General features: G+C 36.7%; 1 protein-coding gene across 2 annotated transcripts in view; it reads right to left on the bottom strand.

Annotated features, from left to right (window-relative positions):
* MPP7 (MAGUK p55 scaffold protein 7) overlaps positions 1-22091 on the bottom strand; it is a 155189-nt gene that overhangs the window by 33083 nt on the left and 100015 nt on the right. For both annotated transcript variants that reach the window (XM_061351020.1, XM_061351027.1), the window contains exons 7-9: positions 10764-10895; positions 2547-2628; positions 1538-1623 (exon numbers count right to left, since the gene is read on the bottom strand). In XM_061351020.1, the coding sequence (XP_061207004.1) occupies positions 1538-1623; positions 2547-2628; positions 10764-10895 (300 nt within the window). The remainder of the gene's footprint in view (positions 1-1537; positions 1624-2546; positions 2629-10763; positions 10896-22091) is intronic.

The following is a 22091-nucleotide window of genomic DNA, read 5'->3' as shown; positions in this document are numbered from 1 at the left end:
ATGCTACAGCTAAAATGTATGCATATTAGAAGGAACTGCTGGAATTCTGGCACAGTTTGGACATCCCTGGAAAAATCCAACTAACATTTCATTTTTCAAAAAAAAAAAGAAACAAAAAAAAAAAGAAACAGTCAAACATGCTTGTGCCGTATTTATCATACAGAGCTATTGGGGGGGGATTTATTCTTTTGGCAACTTTAAGAAACAGAAAAGAAAAACATATTTGAATAGATTACGTGTACTAAATGGAAAAAAAACCCTCCACTATAAATCTTAAAACAAGTTAGCCATCATCAACCACCTCATCCATTCATCTTTCCCTATATCCCACTTAAAATGTGTCTGGCTGCATTTTACTTATTAACCACAATATATTCCCACTGCCTCAGTGACATTTTGCTATTGAAGGAAGTGCTAATCAGCTGGAGCCTCTGCTACTATTGCATGAAGCTGACAAGTTTCATAAAACTAGCAGAGTGCAACAGACAGCCAACGATTTAAGCAAAATGGAAACAGGCCCATTCACTACCAAGCGAGACATACTTCTGCCGGCATGTCTGCGATCCAAGAGCTCACTGTTTGACAAGCAGCAGCCAAGTTCTTATTTCACCAGCCGTAGGACTGGAATCAATAATTGTTACTTTTGAAACAAGCTCTAACTAGCGTTTGATGTTTATATTGTACCTCAAGGAGGTAAATGGGGAAATTGTTCACACCTTTTCCTAGTGCTATTGTGTTTCTATAGGTTTTTAAATATTAATTTTTGCAGGGAAATATGTTTCTATAGGGAATACAAAACCATAAAGCAAGTACGAATATCAGCAGACTAAAACTTGAAATTAATCATCTTGGTTAATGAACCAAAACTGCGAGACAGCCACTCAATTCAGCTGGACAGCAAGGCATTTATGTATCTAGAAATTCCGACACCATGAATATAAGGAGCTGTCATGACCCTCATTGGTTTCTTAGTAAAATAATTAAATATCTCTGAAAAAGTCTAAATTACTTAATTTGCAATAGTGCTCCATAAGTGAGTAATTAGGTTGGCTTTAGAGTCTGTGCAGTTCAGAAGAGTGCAAACATAATCATATATATGGCTATATATTGCAAATCTATGTAAAATATAATCTTACTATGCCACTTATACAGTCTATTAAGTATATGTATTATGAATTAATTTTCACATGGAGTTAACGCTTTATTAATGAATAAATTTAAAATAGTTTTAATTCAACAGATCATGGTGAGCCTTAAAAACTGTAGATTATACACTGAGATCTGCAACAATCTGCAACACATTTATAGCCATATTATCATCATTAACTCTTTGGAAGTAATCTGTAATTGCGTATATATATAATGCGCAGAAAACAATTCTTTAAGAGAAAGGAAATAGAGGTTTGTAAACGATGGCACTGAAAGAAATGGCATTATTGTAGAATATACTTTTTTTCTAAGAAATACACCAGAAATCGTAAGTGTAATTACTTGTTCTTCATTCCCCTATATTAATTTTAAAACTTCTGGTATTTACCAAAATGTGTATTATTTCTTCAGGTCTTTTATCGTCCACAGGAATCCCATTGACTTCCCTCAATTCATCACCAACATGAATAAGACCTACAGAAGACAAAGAGGAGTTGGTAAAGTGTAGCAATGTGTTATACAAAAAAAATGCCATCAGCATCCAGCTTTTTTCTCCCTTGTTCATCTGCTTTAAGCTCTAATTTAAAAGCGGGAATGTCTGGTGAGCACAACAACAGCTACTGTCCTCACAGGTTTGAGATGGTTGGTTTACTCACCTCCCTTCCTTCCTCTTGAAATTAGTTCTCTATGGCTTTTCCAAGCTTTTATGCAGATGTTTGAAAAAAATGTCTGTGCCAATTGCTTTTCTACTCATACTACTTTCTCACTGCTACACAGCTGCAAGTACCACAACGATCACTGAGGCTGTGAGTGCTAATTTGTGGCACAAATGCTTGCTAATTTAGCAATATATATACATCTAGACTTACTCCATTACCCCATCTAAGTGTGAAACACAGCTGTTCTAGAGTCTCTTCAGTGAAAAGAAGCACTTTACAGTATAACCCAGGACTACTTGCTTGAGTTCTTGCAGACTTTGAGCATCCCAAACTAAACAATGGCAGTCAAGGATGTCCTGGTATTTTGAGAGTTACCAGCTAAAACTCTAAATGGATGCCCAAATAGAAAACAATGCAACTATCCTGAGTTCATCCACCAGCAAGTTGTAATCTTGGCATGTACCATAATTTCTAAGCAATGTGTTCAAGTGGAAACAAACCATGATATACTTAAAAAATACCCCTGTATCTGCTAACTGAAAGATAACTTGTTGCAGCTGAATTGGGGAAAAAATTTAGAATACTTTCACCAGTATTCAGATATCACTTTGGAAAACTGTCCAGACCCCAGGTATTTTTGTTTGTGATAGTATTTAATTTCTGTAACATATGCTATTTTAGTTCATCTTGTTCAGGTTCTAGAACTTGAATAGCTAGTGCTAAGCAGCAACATCTTACCACTTCTGTCTGCAGCTCCCCCACGCATTATCCTGGCCACTACAATTGCACCAGTCTGTTCATCCCTTTTAATAGTAGCTCCCTTGGGTGACAAACAAACAAACAAACAAACAACAACAAAGTTATTTGGTTAATCTCACCATAATTTTCATTCACTACACTAAAAGACATCTGATATGTAAAACTGCAAAAAGTTGACATTACATTGATATGTGAATAAGCTAGAAATTATACTTGCCTATGAAAAGAATATATATAATACATTGCTTTATTACCATCCTTCTATAATGGGACCTTTTTTCCGTTCAGGAGTAGCTTACAGAATCACAAAATGGTTTGGGCTGGAAGGGACCTTAAAGCTCATCTAATTTCAACCCCCTGCCATGGGCAGGGACATCTTCCACTAGACCAGATTATCCCATCCAGCCTGGCTTCATGCATTCTGTATGTACACAGCTTTTTTAAAAAGGGAAAAATAATAGAAAAAGTTTACTTTTCAACTTAACATTAACTGCAGTGTAGTTTACATGCTGCTAGATCTGTATTAAACTACTGCTGAAAATTGACAAATTGCTGTTCCTATGATAAAAAAGTTCATGTTACATACTATGGGCACAAAAAGTTTATATGTTTGTAATTATTACATTTTATGCTTAGAACTGCTTACGCACCCACTGGTCATCATTTTGCTTTACAGGGTTACCAATAAACATGAACATGAGAAATGGCCCTGTACGTTGTGGCTCACCTGGAACAGCCACAGGACAGAAATGCAGAGGAGGGGAACATTTCCTGAGTTAGTCATGACTTGTTTTCATATGTTACACAAACACAGTGCAAAGCATTTAGGTAAAATGACATCATATCATTAAATTTCCAGCTAATAGCTGTCTGGATGAGGAAAATGTCTTTGCAACTAGAACAGTGAGGGTGCGCTGGAAAGAGGCACAAGGTGATGGGGAAGACGCAGGCAGCAGCAGTGACAAGTGACATCGGAAAAGGATGTGGAGTCACAAATCCACTGCCTATGCTGCGAAGCCACTCCTAGTCAGGCAGCCAGGAAGGAGTGAGGGGGCAAATGCTGGCCCTGCTCTGGAAAATAGAATCCACAGACTAATGAAGGGGACTTGAGCTTGATAAGTCTTACTGTATATAGTCACCTCCAAAAAGGTTATATCCAGTATTTTTAAATAACAACATAAAAAAGCATCCCCTGGCCAAGTGCTTTTTACCTGCGCAAGATTACTTTGCCATGTAAATGTCACTAAGTTACCTGTGAAAGCTCTAACATTGCAATTCAACAGAGATGTTTAGGATCCTGGCAGCTAAGTCCATTTTCTGAACATTTCCGTATTTGTGATCAGTGAATGAACAGTAGTACTTCACCTCTGAGTACAAGACAGTATTACGTGCATTCTGCCATCACTGGTTAGAATTTCCTTCCATCAGCGAAATATTGTACTTGAAGTAAGGTGTATCAGTACTTTACAAGGTTCCTCGAATAATTAAACTGCTTTTACAGCTACCTGCCTGTATTTGTTTAGATTAAACAACTTTATTTGTTAAGTGTTTCACGAACATAAAAAGCTGAAGTATCTGTCAATGAATAACAGGAGTGACACTTTACTAGTTAACAATTTTACTGACTGTAAATAAACTCCTTCCCCTTTCCTTCTACCTCTAAGACAGAAAATACATGACAAAAAATGGGAGATTAATTTATAGGGAGTTATATGCAAGCTGCATTTCTTGCAAATAAATGCAAAAATTTAGAAGTCACCACACAATATTCTCTTTAACAGTAACCAGCACTCTCCAGCAAAACTGATATGCTGTGCTTATGCATTTTACTATACATCTTAAATTTCTAAGTTTGAAATTCTATCCATAAGCAAAGTAATTCTGCAATTTGCTAGCCTTATTCTTATGTATTATTTATAATGTAATTATAACAGTAAGCATTTGCTTGTATTACAGTTTTAAATGAGTTGAGAGTTTCAAAAAGATAAAGATTAGCTACAGCTAATCTCACTTTAAAAACTTGAGATTAGACTTCTGTGCAAAAATAATTGCATACCATTAGGAATATATTAAACAAAGCATTAACCCCTCTAGCCTGTACCTCAGTATTAAGTTCTGACCTTGCAGCAACAGCTATTAACTTGAAGTTTATTATAAATACCTGGAAAGTTACATCTGGTTGAAAGTACAAAGTGTCTTTTTTTCTGAATATATTCATCAAAAATTAAAAAAAGCAGCATTAGGATGCTAGAGCTAAATAGAAATACAGGGCATTTCCACTACGTCGTCCATATAAAACAGAGGCTCTCCTAATTAATCAGGGGAAAACAGCCTTGAACAGAAGGGCTTTATGCCTTCTACCTGGAAGTCAATGCTATTAAATGCCACCAAATGCAAAAAGCAAGCCATAACTGAGCCTTTCACTGTGATCACCCAGCTAACCTCAGCCCAGCAATGATGTCTGTTAATGGGTACTTCATGTCACTACACCTTGCTTTTAGACAGACCCTAGAAAAAAAAACTTGTGTGCAATTTAAGATCACAGAATTGACACAGACAGCATCTGGAAGTAACAATACAGCTCTTGTCCAAGTGGAACAGTCACCTCATGCTCTTTGTGATTATCACTACTGGCACAAAATGAATTTTCCTAGCACAGCTTAGCCAAATTGAAGGATGTCCCAGTAAAGACAATGGGTCAATTGGAATTTAAAAACAACACACAAAATCAGGTTTGAATTTACAGGGAAATTCTTTAACCCAAGTTAGATCATTGTCAGTAACTCCTCCATGGCAAACTGCACGTAAATGGGCAAGCCCGTGAAAAGCAATATTTGTGTTTGTGTATTTCTGTTGCACCTATAGGACATAAAGAAAAAAGATGGTTCCTTAAATTCCTCTTCCCTCCTAATTTAGAACACTCAAAAAGAAATCATCAAACACAAGTGGGTTGGGTTTTTTTTGAAAACCTGAAGAGTTGATTTTCTGAAAAAGCAGCTTCTCTTGTACGGCTGCCAGCCCTGCTTAAACTATGAGGTATATATAATCTGGCAAGAACTTCTCCTTATGAGATGTTCAGCTCCAGTACTTTCAGTTACATGTGCAGTGCAGCTCCTCATTTAGAGCTTTAAAAATGGAAGAAGGTTAGACTGGACTTTGAGAGCTGGAAAATATTTTCAGTGTTGAGAGCCAAAATGTAAGTTACCCTAAATGAGACATACACAGATGTAATAGCATAGCTCAGTTTAAAATACTTTTAAAGGGAAAAATAAGGAGTTTGGGAGCCATATGGTGATCAGACCGAGAATATGTTTAAAGGTATACCATGCAAAAGCACTAAAAATAATATAAGCTCCTTCAGCAAGGCTCTTTCAATGAGGTTTGGGTTGTTGGTTTGGGGATTTTTTGTTGTTTGGGTTTTTGTTTTTTTTTTCTTTGTTTATTTGTTAGAGGTGGTGTTTGGTTTTTTTTCCATTTTTCACGTAGTAATACTGATTGGTGAGCATCACTCAGGGTTTCACAGACATAAGCTTTATTACTTCATCCATTTACCTGCTGGCTCCAGATTCTAACATTATAAACCTTTAAAGAAAGGCTGGCCTGTAAAATAAATTACTAAAAAGCGTGTTGGCAACATCAGTAACATGTTTTTTTGCAAACAGGTTTTTGCATACCTTTCTATTAAATAAAAGCACGTGCAGATGTTGAATGGAAACAAGTACTTCAATAAGCCTTATTTCATGCTCTATTGAAAATGCAAACATATTTACCATCTTAAAGTAAACTTGAGGTAAGTAACTATACTTACTTCACTTATAGTGAAGAGTTATTTAAAAGTTGAAGCCATTTACATGTAGACTATATACACTAAAGCTACTCCTACACTTAAATTAATTCCACCTATAAAACAGTTGGGTTCATTCACTGGTAAGAACCAAGCTAAGGGGACTCAGAGTGAGAGGCAAGGAAGAGCTGTAGAATCCGCACAAACCAACCGTGCAGATGATGCTTTTAGAACACCATAACTCATTTCTCCCAAGTTCAGCTATGGAAATCAGGTATCTAGCTCAAGCCAGGTGTCTAGGCTTCTCCTATAGTTAATGAAAAAAAAAAAAATAAATTAGGCAACTCCAGGGAATGAATAATCCTTTAATTAGGGTAGGCTTCTTTATTCTCTAGATCTGCCTATTTTTCTGTTGACACAGCACAGAGATGGGTTTTCAAATCACTAGATTTATGTGGAATGAATCTATGTGATGAAAAAGCAAGCATCTTAACATGAAGAAGCATCCTAATATGAGTAACTGCATGACAGCTGTAACAAACCTGGAATATCATCTGGGAGCTGGAAGTAGTGAGAGGCCAAGAACTGAACTCCTGGTAGTGTGGCTGTACATCTTGGATGTCAGGAGTCCTACCCAGGGACAGGGCTGAAAAAGCCCTGAAGAGGTAAGCAAAAGTAAAAACCCTCCAAGCTATCTGATAAAAGGCCAAATTATAGCCAGATAAATTATGAACAGTCTCTGAAAAGAGATGTTTCTCTTTACATAAGGTTCAGAGATGCTCTGAATTGCTTTGTTCAGATAAACTTCCTAACACAATTTCACCTGGCTTGAGCAATACACTGCTAGAATGGCATTTACTAATAGACCATTTAGGAAAAACAAAAACAAGGAAACAAAACAACTGTGAAGGATCAGCAAAATGTTTAATCACCTCTTCCAAAAAACTGGATGAAAGTTCAGCACTGACTTCTGAACTGATGAAAACTGGCAAACAGAAGGCCCTCCACAAACCATGTGTTTTCCTCTTTTCAGATGATTACTGCTGGGAATTCAAGCTTAACTTGAGGAAAAGCATGACCAAGTACAAGAGTAAATGTGGTGTAGCTTTATATAAAAATGGTCACTAGATATATTCCAAAGAAGTTAAGAGAGTGCTTCGTTTGCTTCACAGAGACTATTGTTGAAAGTCATCCAAAGGAGATACCCAATTCAAGAAAGCCCACAGCATGCAACCGATGTAAAGCTTACTACTTTGCAGAAAAACAGCCTCTACTGTTTGTGTACAAATAGAGAATGATAATCTATTTGAGGTGAAAGAAAAGTTCTATGAGCTCTGTATCTTCAGGTCAAGAATCTAAACAATCTCTGTTCCAGTAGAAATACTGTAAGGTGCCTCAATCTCAAACTCAGTAGCAAGAATCCTGACACAACGATGCAGGTGGAAGTCAGACTTTTTGACAGGAGAACAGTGAATAGATAAACCAAACAAGCAGAGACTCTTTGATCTGTACTAAGAATAGCCAAGAGTTTAGAACAATCTCTGAAGGAAAAGCCACTAAAAAGATACGAATTTTTAAATAGTTTAGTAAACATATATCATGGCACATATTTTCTTTAGTAAACTAACTCGAGGAAGCATAAATGCAGTAGATCTAATATATGTAGTATAAACCTGTCTTTATTTATTCTGCCGTGCCATATTTTAGTAAGACCTTACCTAGATTACTTTCCATGTTTATTCTCACCCTTACCTAAGGGACAAAAAAAATCTAGGGAAGACAAAAAGAATTAATAATAGATTTGTTACATACAGCGGTGATGGTGTAATAATAAGTCACTATAAAGCTGCTGCAAAGAAATTAATATTTGATGTTAACATTAATAATATTAAAATAGATGGATGGGTTATGGAAAAGGAGGATGACACTTGCACACTAATTAAATACTGCTGTTAATTTCCAGTCTAAACTTCCCAGGGCTGCAACTTGTGGCCATTGCGTTGTGTTTTACCATCTTCCACTGTTGAGAAGAGTTTGACTCTACTATCCTTGGGAGCTCCCCATTCTCAAGTAGTTGTAGGCTGCAATTAGCTCCCGCCCTTTGCCTCTTCCTAGAATAGGTCATTATAGATTCCATTATAAGGTCGGTTTTGCCTTGGTAAATAAACTAAGCAGTCTTTAAACCACAGAACCGAGTTCTCTCACTTTTTTTTTTCCATGGCTGCCATCCTGTCTAGTAAAATAAAGTTCTAAATAAAACCCTCTCTATTACCTCTTTAGCACAAGAGCTGTGCTAACTGTGGATGTACCTTTTAAGAGATTGTGCTGGGTTTGGCTGGGATAGAGTTAATTTTCTTTATGGTGGCTGATATAGGGCTATGTTTTGGATTTGTGCTGAATACCATGTTGATAACACAAGGATGATTTAGCTATTACTGAGCAGTGGTTACACAGGGTCAATGCCTTTTCTACCCCTCACACCACTGCAGCAACAAGTGGCTGAGGGTGCACAGGAGGCTGTGAGGGACACAGCCAGGACAGATGACCCCAACTGACCCAAGAAATATCCCATACCATAATGTTATCATGGTCAGCATGCAAAGCTGAGGGAAGAAGGAAGTGGGGGGGATTGCTTGGAGTGATGGTGCTTGTCTTCCCCAGTAAACATTATGCGTGACAGAGCCCTGCTTTCCTGGAAATGGCTTGCCCATGGGAAGTGGTGAATGGATTCCTTCGCTTGCAAATGCAGCTTTTGTTTTACCTATTAAACTGTCTTTATCTCAACCCATAAGTTTTCTCACTTTCATCTCTCTGATTCCCCCCCTCCTCCCCCCCCATCCCACTGGGGAAAATGAGCAAGCAATCAGCTGTGTGGGGCAGAGATGTCAGCAGGGATTAAACCACAACAGACACACTGGTATCTGGAAGTGTTCAGTATACCACTGGAGTAAATGGCTACAAGAGGAATTTGAGGAACAATCCAAGGATAACCTTTGGCTTAGGCAACCCTAACTGTCCCTTTAAAAGGGCTTAAAAATCTGAAAAAATTTAGGTATCTCATGTAAGTTTTCCCTCAGTTTTGTTTCCAAAGTTACTATTTATACATTTTGTAATTTACAGTATTTAACTCACAAAAATCTTAGTTGCAAATAATGTTTGAAGCACAAAATTATGTAAATTAATACTTTTATGAAAATTTTCCTGACAAATGCAAGAAAAATCAAGGGTCTTTTCATTAACAGTGAAATAAGCTGCTCAGTTAGAACACATTTCATACTATGTGTTCAAATTTTTTCACACCTTTCAGAATTAATATTCTTTCTGAGTATCCAAAAGCAAGTTTGCTTTCTTCCTCAAAGAATTTCTTTGATGAAAAAGAGGAAAGCTTAAAGCTGTGATTTAAATATTTGGGGGGAGAGGGGGAGGGGAAGGAAAAGAAAAAGGTTTAATATGTTAAAACAAAAACTTTCCATATGGTCAAACTTTTAATTATGCCCATGGGCACCTACAGTCAGTTAATACCCAAACTTATTTCTTGTTTACTGATGCCAGAAATACATCAAGAACAAAAGTGATAGTAAGTTATCTACTATGGGACAAACAACCCGGTATGTCTAACAGAGGCATTGCTCTCCCACAGTCATCTCAAGTACAAAATCAGAGCTTTCTAAAAGTAACTTTGCAGATATTTTTTCAGGACTGCTATCTGTTAAAACAAATATAAAGTATAATATAAACCAAAGCTCTTACTGGTTTTCAGGAGAAAAAGAATATAGTTAAATTTTATGCAAGATGACTTCCACTCTACAGCAAATAAAAATAACCAAATCAGTAAAATATTTTAATATTCTTGTAACACAACCTAGGCTTAGTCCTTTCATTTTTCCAGATATCCCCATGAAGATATTAACTTTCTAGTATTCATAATCCAAAGTACAACAACAGACATCTTAAATTTGCCCAGATTTCAATTCAAGTGTTTTAAAATATGTTTTTATGCTTTCTTTTCAGTGTACTGGAAGGTCACATTTTTTACATGAATGGTAACAGGCACAGTTCACAACATAGGTCAAGATTTCTTTGGGGATTCATTCTCTCATTTTAAAACAAGTTCATGATTTGAATTCAAGATAAAAGATGAATACATTAGTGATATAAATGCTCAGTCTGGCCCACATATATAATGCTCAAACATCATGAATGAACAAATCCTTATTATTCATTTCATGTGCTTTACTAATAAAGACTGCAAACGGAATTCACAAGTGTATTATTGAATGTTATGAACAAACACACGTAATGTCTGTCTGTCTACATTTCAAGTTAATGTCACCTATTCCCATTTATTATCTGAACACTCCCCACCCAATGCACAAACACAAAACCTCAAAACAAAAGACAGGATTACTTACCAATGGTTCCCTGTTTTTGACCAGCCTGATTATTTTAACTGAATCTTCTTCCTCATCAATATCATCAGGCATAGGGGGCAAGACAGGATCATAGTTCTTCTGAGCAACAGTATCATGTACAGAGAGCAACGCCTGGAAACATTAACAGTATATTATTTGACATCTGAAAAGTTTATGAAAAACAAAGCAGAGGATATTATTTATAGACTCTACTAGCATGACATATGTAAATTGACAATAATTCTTATATATGATTTTAATACATGTCAAATTGAGGAAACAACTCCATAAAATATGTTTTCATATAGACAATGTATGCATCTAGTAAATTGTGGATACAGAACACTACATTCAAACACACAAAACCAGCAAGTGCTTTTTGCACATTAGCTTGAAATTATAATTATTATTAACAGGAAAAAACCTGTCTCCTAAAGTAAGAACATCATTCTTTATGTCCTACATAGAAAGTTTCTGCAATATGCAACCAGTCTTATGAAACCAATAAGCAAAATAAGCATATTCCAGTACTTCTGTTCAGCACTTCTATTCATAAGATGCATGATAGCAAGCTGTTTGCCCAACCATTCCCTTCAGAGGAGCTCTGGAAGTTAACATGGATACTGGATCCCTTTCATATAAGCTCTTAAATTATTTTAAGAATTTTTAATTTATTGTGTAATTCATGATTGAGATTGAGGAACATAACGCTGAAATGATTTGGTTTAGGCAGGTCCTTATCAAACATGCGTCGCATGTCTTGCCTCCCTTCTTTCTCTGTTGCATCTTCAGTTCATGCAAAGCTCAAACAGTAGATTTTTCAAAGAAAAGTCTAACAAAGCCTGACAAAAGGTTCAGTCTTAAAAATAAAATCATTTATGAACTTGGTGAAGTAATAAATATCTTCAAAGTCAAAGGGAGTTAAGGAAAATCATTGCCCTAGGATTCTAAAAAAAATTAAAAAATCTCGGCTAGAATCTAAAATTCATAGCTGTTTCTAGATACAGAGCTCAAAGTTCTCTATTTTGAAAAGCCTTCATTATTTATAATACCTTTTAAACTGGTAAAAAATGTTTAAGTAATGCTTTTATTTTGTAGTGTAAACTATGCATTGTAGAGGGAATAACAGCAACAGCCATACGTATAATTCTATCTACTGCTTTCAGATGCTTCTGTTTCCAAGTAGTTGCTCCTAAATCCTTGAATATTTTATATTTTGGCCTGGTATTTTTTCTCAAGACTCATTATAACAAAATTTGTAGTCTGAATAGCAGAAGTAATTTACAAATTGATAATCTTCCTGACAATAAAGCAGTTTCAAAAATGAGATGTTCAGGATAAAGCAGAACACATCAACATTGTTGACATGGATGACATGGAATATATCATCTCCATGACTGCAATAACGAGTCTATTGTAACAGTTACAATGATGATTAAGAAGAAACTCCTTAAGAAAGACCAGAAAATGGCTACATTTCTCTGATGCCAGTTTACTTTCTGCTTAATAAAAGGCAGGTAATATTTAAGTGAGTACACAAATGACCAGAAAATGTGTTTTTGAGGATAATGCAAATGTTTTAGAAAAGCATGACACTTCCATTATGCTATTCCAAGATTTTTTTCCTGAATGGAGGAGACTGTAACGACAGAAAACAATTTCCAGGCAAAGCCACAATCTATCATTTCAAAAGCCGAAGGCAAAAAGCATATGGTAATCTTGAAATTCTGAAGTTTAAATTTGAACTTATGATTTTAACAAAATAAACACAGGGGACGATGATGCCTGTTTCTTGAGAATTTGTATTATTCTACTAATTTCTATGCATATTGAACAATTTGATAAAATCATTTCAACATACTAATTATTTCTGGTATTCTTCCCTAGACAAAGTTATGAATTTGTACTATTACCATTAGAAATCACCAGCTCCCTCTCACCAAAGATTAGTTTTACTTTACATCTGAGCTAAAAACCTCAGGCTAGCAATTACGGATCCTCCTAGAAATGTGTATTATGAAGCATTACATAACATAAAAGCCATGAAATCACATGTAGTCCTCTAAGATGGATGTGAAATATCAAAGATATACTAAAACAAAAGTAGTGTTTGCTTTTACTTCAGGCTACTTACAGTAAAGACTTCTAATACTCGTCTTCTTCAATTACGTTTTCCCACATAAAGCTAAGGTACATTCATGAACTGGTTCAATTTAATGAGGTTCTATATTGCAGTTTAAAAAAAACCAGGCAGATAAACAGATGAATATAATATAATGCACCACTTCCAGAGTAAAAGGCAGCAACTGAAAACATGTTCAAAAGAACCTACCCTGGACAACGAAACTTGTAAAACAGATTCTGTCCGCTGCTACACTTAATTATGTCACCAGTGTTAACAAGATACTTCCCTGCTCTGACTGCCAGACCAGGCTCTCGGACACCACAATAATGCAGCCTAAGTATTATAAGCCAGTGCCAATCCATGTCTTATTTACGACGCTTTTCTTCACTCACAACTGCAACTTATCAACCTCTTCCCTCCTCCTCCCAAAACACATATTAAATCACAAAGTACTACATTTTTCAAATAAGATATTTTTCCCTAATTGTACTACTTTATTTCAGTGCAAAGACACGTATTTTAGATGATTATGAATGCCAGAAATTGTCTTTTCTCAGTGCAGCTTCCAGAAGAGCTTCTGTCATCACAAACTTGATTATGCTGTACACTGAACATGCTACAATTTCTTTCTTACTTGTATTTCATCATTGCTTCGTTTAACACCCTACTCTGTCCACTGTAGTCACTCTTGAAATAGTCAGCAGCACAGACATTGGGCAATACTTAATGTGCAAAGAAACCCCCACCTTATAAAGCCATTTTAATTTCACTTGATGTGTTCAAATAAGAGCGATTAGAGTCTGTCCTCAAGAAAACTTCCCTATGTTTTGAACACATGAATATCCATACTCACACAGTAAAAGGACATTTCTTCAGCAGCTTCTTTATACCATGCAGTTAATATAATTTATGCTTAGTCCAAAAAACTATGTCTCAGACTAGACTTTCATAGAAGAGGTTGGGACTTTTAAAAAGCAAATAAGTTGCAAGTGCCAAGAAATAAAACTTGGATCCTATGGTAAACAAGATGTATTCAGCATAATTGTGCAGTAAATGTACAAGGCAATGTAAAGCTAGTAATGTTCTCTTTTTGTACATAAGTGATCAGCTTATTCACTTCCATGATACTAAGTTTCACCTATCACAGGGCACTGCAAGAGATGCAAAGAGCTGCGGTCAATGGCTCAATGGCCAGCTGGAGACCAGTAATGAGTGATGTCCCTCAGGGATCAGTGTTGGGACCAGTCTTGTTCAACATCTTTGTCCCTGACATGGACAGTGGGATTGAGTGCGCCCTCCGCAAGTTTGCCGATGACACCAAGCTGTGTGGTTCGGTTGATACACTGGAGGGAAGGAATGCCATCCAGAGGGACCTCAACATGCTTGTGAGGTGGGCTGATGCCAGCCTCATGAAGTTTAACCATGCCAAGTGCAAGGGCCTACACCTGGGTCAGAGCAATCCCAGGCACAGCTACAGGTTGGGCAGAGAAGAGATTCAGAGCAGCCCTGCAGAGAAGGACTTGGGGGTGTTGGTTGATGAGAAAATGAACATGAGCTGGCTTCAGTGTGCATTTGCAGCCCAGAAAGCCAACTGTATCCTGGGCTGCATCAAGAGTAAACAGCAGGTCGAAGGAGGTGATCCTGCCCCTCTGCTCTCGTGAGACCTCACTTGGAGTATTGTGTGCAGTTCTGGTGTCCTCAATATAAAAAGGACATGGAACTGTTGGAAGAAGTCCAGAGGAGGGCCATGAGAATGATCAGGGGACTGGAGCACCTCCTGTATGAAGACAGGCTGAGAAAGCTGGGGCTGTTCAGCCTGGAGAAGAGAAGGCTGCATGGAGACCTCATAGCAGGTTTCCAGTATCTGAAGGGGGCCTATAAGGATGCTAGGGAGGGACTCTTCATTAGGGACTGTAGTGATAGGACAAGGGGTAATGGGTTAAAACTTATACAGGGGATGTTCAGATTGAATATAAGGAGCAAATTCTTTCCTGTTAGGGTGGTGAGGCACTGGAATAGGTTGCCCAAGGAGGTTGTGAATGCTCCATCCCTGGCAGTATTCAAGATCAGGTTGGACGAGGCCTTGGGTGATATGGTTTAGAGCGAGGTGTCCCTGCCCATGGCAGGGGGGTTGGAACTTGTTGATCTTAAGGTCCTTTCCAACCCTAACTATTCTATGATTCTATGATTTTTTTGGTTCGGTTTGGTTTTGTTTTCAAATGCACAGCTCTTCAGGACTATGCGTGGATGATCCAAGATTTGGGTCATGTATATTTAAGCACCTCTGGATAAAAAGATTTTATTTCAGGTCTAAGTTCTATGCTTATGATTCACTAATGTAAACATGGTCCATATTTAGAACTTGAAAGAAGGTATGATTCAAACTCCTGCACTACCTAAATATAAATATTGATGTTCAGCTAAATTCTTAGACATGATCTAGCTGGAAATGAAGACTTTCATCAGGCTTCTGAAATGTCTAATAACTAGTGCTATATTTTTCATATTAAAGCTATCACTGATCATTTCACAGTTTATAAACTGGAATTTTACACTATCAACTTACACAAAGAAAATCTGACAGTGGAAACATTCAAAGTTCTTTTTCTTAAAGTGTTCCAAAACTTTAAATGTTTATTTAAATTGAGAATGTTATTAATAAAAACAGTTCTATATTTTGAAAAATGCATATCATTTACCTACACTGACTACATTTTTGATCCTCTAAAACAATGACAAATTTTTTATTATTTCTTCTTCTTCTGTTTATATTTTCAGACCTGTAAGATTACAAGTAGACCCCAATTCAGACCCCATCTCCTTATGTTTTTTAATTCCATTGTTAAAAATATATATATATATATATCTCAAGGTTTACTTGTCAAAAATATTTTATATTTACTAGTCTAGAAAAACATTTTAGAAAACAGTAAGTGAAGTAAAGAAGGAAAGAATTGACAAAAAAAAGATACTTTTTCCCTATGTTACTTGAAAAAAAAAAACAGGCATGGAAAATTAAATAATTTTTAGGGACTTGAACCAACTTTTATGAAAGCCAACAGCTGGTGCAAACTGTGACACTGTCAAACCAGCTGCTGGTTATCTTGCCTATCATGGCAGCAGAGTCAGCAAATGGAACAAAATGGTCCATGACTTTGCTGCCCCAGTTACAGCTTGGTTCATTAGCACCAGCCACCTTCTCTAGCTGTTCAGCTTGAACTCTGTCAGGTGAGACAGGGAACATTTTCTCCCACTTCTTTGCTTTGCTATGGTGACAGTAACTTCCACATGGCTGGCACAGAGAAGTTACACTGGAGGAGAAAAGAACCTTCATCAGCAACCACAGCAACATGCCCCTGAAATTGCCTGGCAGAGCTCATCCTCCAGAGAGCTCTAGCCGTATTATGTTTTCCTTTGTGGTAAGATTACAGAAGAAATATAAAAAAGACAAGATGAAAATGTTGGTAGGGAAAATTATTCAAGACTGGAAGGACTGATTTATAAGTAACTTACAGAAAATTAAAGTCAAACCAGTGAAGTCATCTATCAACAGGTATCAAAGAAGGAAAGCTGAAAGAGCTGGGAGGAGACTGAACCCACTGAAGGGTAACAATTTAGGTAAGAGTGGGGGAAGGAACAACCTTTATTCTACAAGAAAATTAGTCTTTAAACCTACTATCTTGAGTACACAGACTAGATTTTATATTGATGTACTGATGAATGAATGCCATCCCACTAATACCACTCTCCAGCAAATAGGTGGTAAAACAATCATCAGAAAAGGGCAGTGCATGGCAGTCTCTTAACCAGCAACACTGCTTGCAAAAGGAATACATGCTACCCTAATTCTGATGCAAGATAAGGGTTAACAAGGTAACAAGAAGGCAGGCAAGAATGAACATCTCAACTGACAGAAAAGAACAACATGAGCTGAATTCTCCAGCTTGGCTAAAGCATAACCTAGAAGCAGAAGCAAGCAATAGAGCTACAGGCAGAAGGAACTCAACAGTGCTGCTCAAGCAACCAAAGGGTAGCTGGGCTACCACTGAACAACCGGCTTTTTGGCAGTAGAGAGTGAGTGAGCCCACAAACTACAGCAACCACTTATCAGGCAGAAAAGCAATATTATTCTTTCTGGTGGCACAATAATCTAATGAATTTCCTATAGAAATCTGAAGTTTTCTGTTCTGAACAAAAGTCCCAAGTTAAACACATGCAGTACATAATGTCAGAGAAATAATTTAACTCTCACAGAAATTAACACTTTTTACTTGTACTACTGAAAATAATTTACAATATTCAATTGACACAAGCAAAAAGCCTTTGACAGTGATGGTAAAAAATAAGGTCCTGTAAATTTTCTGGTTGTAATCAGGAAACCAATGGGTGTGCTACTTCATGGGGAAAAAAAACAAGGGTTAATTTGCTTCTTTCCATCCTTCAAATATTGTATTTTTCCTATATATTCTCTACAAAATCCCTGAAAGTGATATATTACGTGAGAAGGCAGCAGTTATGTATGTACAAAAGAGAAAAAGACATTCCATGCTTCAAACTGTCCCATCTGTATTTAAACCAGAGTTGCCCTCTAGCCCAAGCTTGTCAAACTGGCCACTAAATCCCCTTCTCTTCCAATTTGACTTTGATGCTCTTGGGAATACAAAAGTGATTCTAAATATTTAAAACATACTGTGCATGTGTGGTTTTGTGTTCTTAATATCTACCATATATTAATGTTCCCAGCATAGCAACATCTCAGTTGGATCAATATTCAGTATATATTACTTTTTCCTCTTTACAATAGTGGACTTTATTCATGACTATATGAATGTCCTTTCACAAAAGGGTAATTACCTTGCCTGAAAATGCAGTTTCTTGATTTCAGATTCACCAGTCTGAACTGATGGGTTTACCTGCAGCTGGTAGTCAGACAGCAACAGCCAGAGAGAAGTGAGCTTTCTGCATCTTCAGACTCCCGCTTCCTCTGGCTCATTGTTCGCAACCCCTAGAGATGGTTCCGAAGTCAAGCTATTCTCAGTGTTCACAGAAACATGCAGCCCTCCTGTGTCATCTGGTAAAGGTGTTAATATTCTTCCAGATGACAGGCCTATGTTTTTCCTCAGTTGTGGATAATAGCAGAATAAGCTCTGATTTTAAATCAAAAGTGATGAATCTGAGCAAAATCTGTTTTGTATTCACAATGTGATTCACGTAGCTAGTGTTCTTGAAGCTTTAAGCCCTATTCAAGTAACTTCCAAGAGCACAAATACATGGTTTTCAGAGTGGAAAATGCCGAGACACGAGCACTCTTCCAATATCTTGGCAATCCTTTATCAACTCGTTTTGAAGAAGTGGCAGCATCCTGACAATATTAAGCGTCTACAGCAGTAGAATACATCTTTTCTTGGTTGAAAAACACGTGAAGACACCCTCCCTCCCAAAGGAATCATGTGAAAATATAAACTAAAGGAAAATAAAAGCTGAGGTTGCAGTTGCCCTCCCTGAAAAAGTGTCTTTTACAAATAATCCAGCCTTTAACAACAGCATGCTGTCTAAAGTCTTAAAAAGAAAAGAAAAACATCTACTGATCAATGAAGTTAAAAGAATCTGGATTCATCAATGAACTAGAAGGGAGGAGACTGCTGAAAAAGTGAATGGAAAGTTCAAGTAGAATATGGTCCAACAAAAGAAAAGCAACACTGAAGGAAAAAGCAGCATAAAAAGATGACAACTAAAAAAAAGGGGACTATTTGCTTTGTATTGTGCAGTTTCTCCATTTTTCCTAGCTGAATAGAATTAATACTTGAATGGGATATGATTTTATCCATACTGATTTTTTCCTCCTCCTAAATTACCAGCTTCGGTGATGTTGCCGACTTTTATGCACTGTTTGTAAATGCTACAGTTACGTGTATGCAATTCAACATTCTTGAACGGGTTAGAGCTGGTTCCTTCATGTGGGAAAGTCTGTATATATAACCGAAGAATTTCTTTGATTTACTTTTCCAATTTTTATTTTCTGCTGCCAACCTGCCTGGCTCCACTTTTGTTTATTATATCTATCACTTTGTTTATTATATGTTGGCTCCCAGCAAGCACTCTTGTATCCATATGTCTAAGAAGATTGACTGACAAGCTGTCCATTGGACACTGGCTGAGTTATCACATGAATCAGACTAAGAGCATTTCCAGAGTAACATGATGGTTGTTGCTTAAATATATTCATGCAGTATTCTTTCATCTCCTTTATATAATTTTATATCTACAGTTACGGTATATTGCATAGTTATATGTAAGCTCTGTCAGCTCATACCATGTTCAGGAGTGAGCCACAACTGCTTTCTGATTTTTGCTGCCTGTCAGACGTGAAAAATTGAGGTTTTTCTTGCTGTTTTTAAAAGGGCTATTTTGCTATTACATTTCTGTTTTACTTACTCCATTCCAGCAACATGAGCACTCCAAAAATAAAGACAGTAACATATTCTCCCAGCACTCCCCACCCAAAAAAAGTTTTCTATAAAAAACTCCTTTGAATTATGGGTGCAAGCAGAAATGGAAATAGGAAGTCAAAGTCTAAAGCTGAAAAGAGTTGAGAATAAAATCTATTTTTCCTCTAACAAGGTTGCCAAAATGTGTGATGGATGGCTTCCCAAAGTGGCAAATAGTTTGAAGGCAAATAGTTTAAAGGCAGGAAACACTGGGCAGAAGGATCTCATCCATTTGCCAACACAAGTCTCCTCAGCACAGCCTTGTCTTCCCCAGCTTCATGGCTAGTGTTCTCAGTACATCTACGGGCTATCCGTCAACCAGTGTTATCAAAACCATCAGTGCTGTGGTCCTTGATTATGTTTTAGTCATTTGCATGTATTACTCAGGGAGAAAATAAATATTTCTCTCTCACTGCTAATATTTCACAGCCCACGATCCAAAAAATCAAGCAGGCTCTTGCACATTCAGAAATTAACGACATCTGATTTTGCAAATGAGGATTAGGTAGGTAGCTTTTCAGCTGACATATGAAGTACAATGTACTCCAGCTCACCATATTAATAAACTGGTTTGTATGGTAAAAATCTCTTAATTTAGGAGCACAACTCCTGTAATCAGTCCTACCAGCAAACCTCAAAGTCCACTGATGAGTAAATGGTTATAAATAATGGTAACTTATGCAACAGATACTGTAGTTTGTGTTACCATGTGTGCTCATGAATATTTCATAAAGAGAAGGAGAACAGTCGCTCAGGGACATGAGCAAAATAGAAAGTATTGGTGCATTCAGGAAGACAGGTCTCTAAGGGGACAGAGCCAAAAGGTGCCAAGTGCCTGGGGTACAGTAACAGCCCAAATGCAGCTCAGATGTCAGCCAACCTGAAATTCATATTTGGGTTTTCCAGATGCAAAACCTGAACAATTGTAGGCAAATCCCAACAATTTCCAATGGAAAACATTGACTTTGCAGAAATTGCATATTTCAGCAAAAAGCCCTGATGGAAAATCCTCAGCAAGTCTAATTACAAAGGAAATGTTGGAAAGATGACAAAGTTTAGATTAAGATTTTTTTTTTTTAATTACATGTTATAAGAAATGCTTCATGAAGTTTTCAAAGCAAAACCAAGTTTTCTTTTATATTACTGTAGCTCAGTATTTCCTCTGAAAGCTTTGTATGTTAATGTTCTTGTAAAAAATGCCTGCTGTTTCCTGCAGAATAAATTGTGTCAAATTTTGCCAGTGACAATGCAGCTTTACAAGGCTCTGCTGCTAAAGGCTTAAAATGTTTGTTTGGTTTTGGGTTTTTTTTTGTACAGAGCAAGTAGCACTTTGATCAGAACAGTCTGTTGGGTCACTGTGCAAATCTAATGAGCCTCAGTATTTACGTTCCAGTAAACACAAGAAAAACAAAACAGAACAATGGAAAAGGAAGCATTATTTATATTTAATATATAAATATTATTTACATTAAAAAAACAAAAACAAATAGAGGAAACCTATGAAAAGCAAAATGCCCTGGCTTCATTACCTGCAGTTTTAGTTTTGCTTAATTCATAGTCCTATTCTTAAGGAAAGCCAGGGAGGTACTTATTGGATTAAAATCTTTACAAATGCAAATTGTTTATGCTTTGTGAAACTGAAAGTCAGGTACACCTCAAATGATTCACCGATAAAACAGCAAGCATAAATCCTATTTATAGTTTTCTAGTTTATGCAACTTTGCCATTTCAAAGCAGTTTTTAAAAGACTGAAAACAACTTAAAGAATCCTTATTTTCTCTGAACAGCACATTGAAGTTGTCCGTGGATAAATTAATCTGAAAACATTTCCAGTCATCCGAGAGTGGTTTTCCCTTCACTCTACAACTGACCTTGAAATTACTTTCAAAATTCTATTCATTCTATGATAATGAAAAAGAAACCAAGAAAAATACTTCAAGTATATCCACCACTTGTTCCCTGTAAGGCTACAGGTATAGTGTCCAAAGTGATACAAATACTTTACATTCCTGCGTACCACGATGCACTGAAGTTATTCACAGTCCTGCCTTGTGTCCTTGTTTCAGAACCTGGCTTATGTTTCAGAGTTGCAGCTGGCAAACCTTTCAGCACACAAAACCATAAGATAAACCCCACAGAAACAAGCAGAACTACCATGGCATTCTTTGGAGATTAAAAAAAAAGCATCATTTCCTCTGGGTCATCAGAAATAAAAACATCCTTCAGACCAGTACCAGCACAGTGGCATAAGCTTTTAACATAATTATTTTTCTGCCCATTACAACAATGATCACAAAGGTCGTATTTTATACTAATTTATAACACACTATATTTACCCTAATATGGCTTAAATTCAAATGATAAATTGTTCATTTCAATATGTAAGGATCTGGAATGTAACTGCATTATAAACACAAAGTTAAGAGCTAGTTAGATTACAATAATATATCCCAAGCCTATCTCAAAGTTAGCACAATTAGGATAACAGTGTTCAATAGACTAAAAGACTCTTTTTGGAGACTTTTTTGTTACAGCCACATCAACAAAATGTTAACGCCTGTAGGCAATTGTTTCAGTTTTTCAAATTTCAAATAATTTTGAAAACAAACAATTATGAGCTTGTGCTATGGCACAGTCCTAAAAAGAATACAGCTTTTCCAGGAAGGAACTGAGACCTACTATTCAAGAAAGCTTTTTAGTTAAAGTGGAAGAGAA

The sequence above is a fragment of the Neopsephotus bourkii genome, unplaced genomic scaffold (assembly GCF_033783945.1).
Source record: "Neopsephotus bourkii isolate Nb327-2 ecotype Australia unplaced genomic scaffold, CSIRO-AGI_Nbou_v1 NB_53, whole genome shotgun sequence".
NCBI classification, from domain to species: domain Eukaryota; kingdom Metazoa; phylum Chordata; class Aves; order Psittaciformes; family Psittacidae; genus Neopsephotus; species Neopsephotus bourkii.
This window is presented reverse-complemented; position numbering and strand designations above follow the sequence as displayed.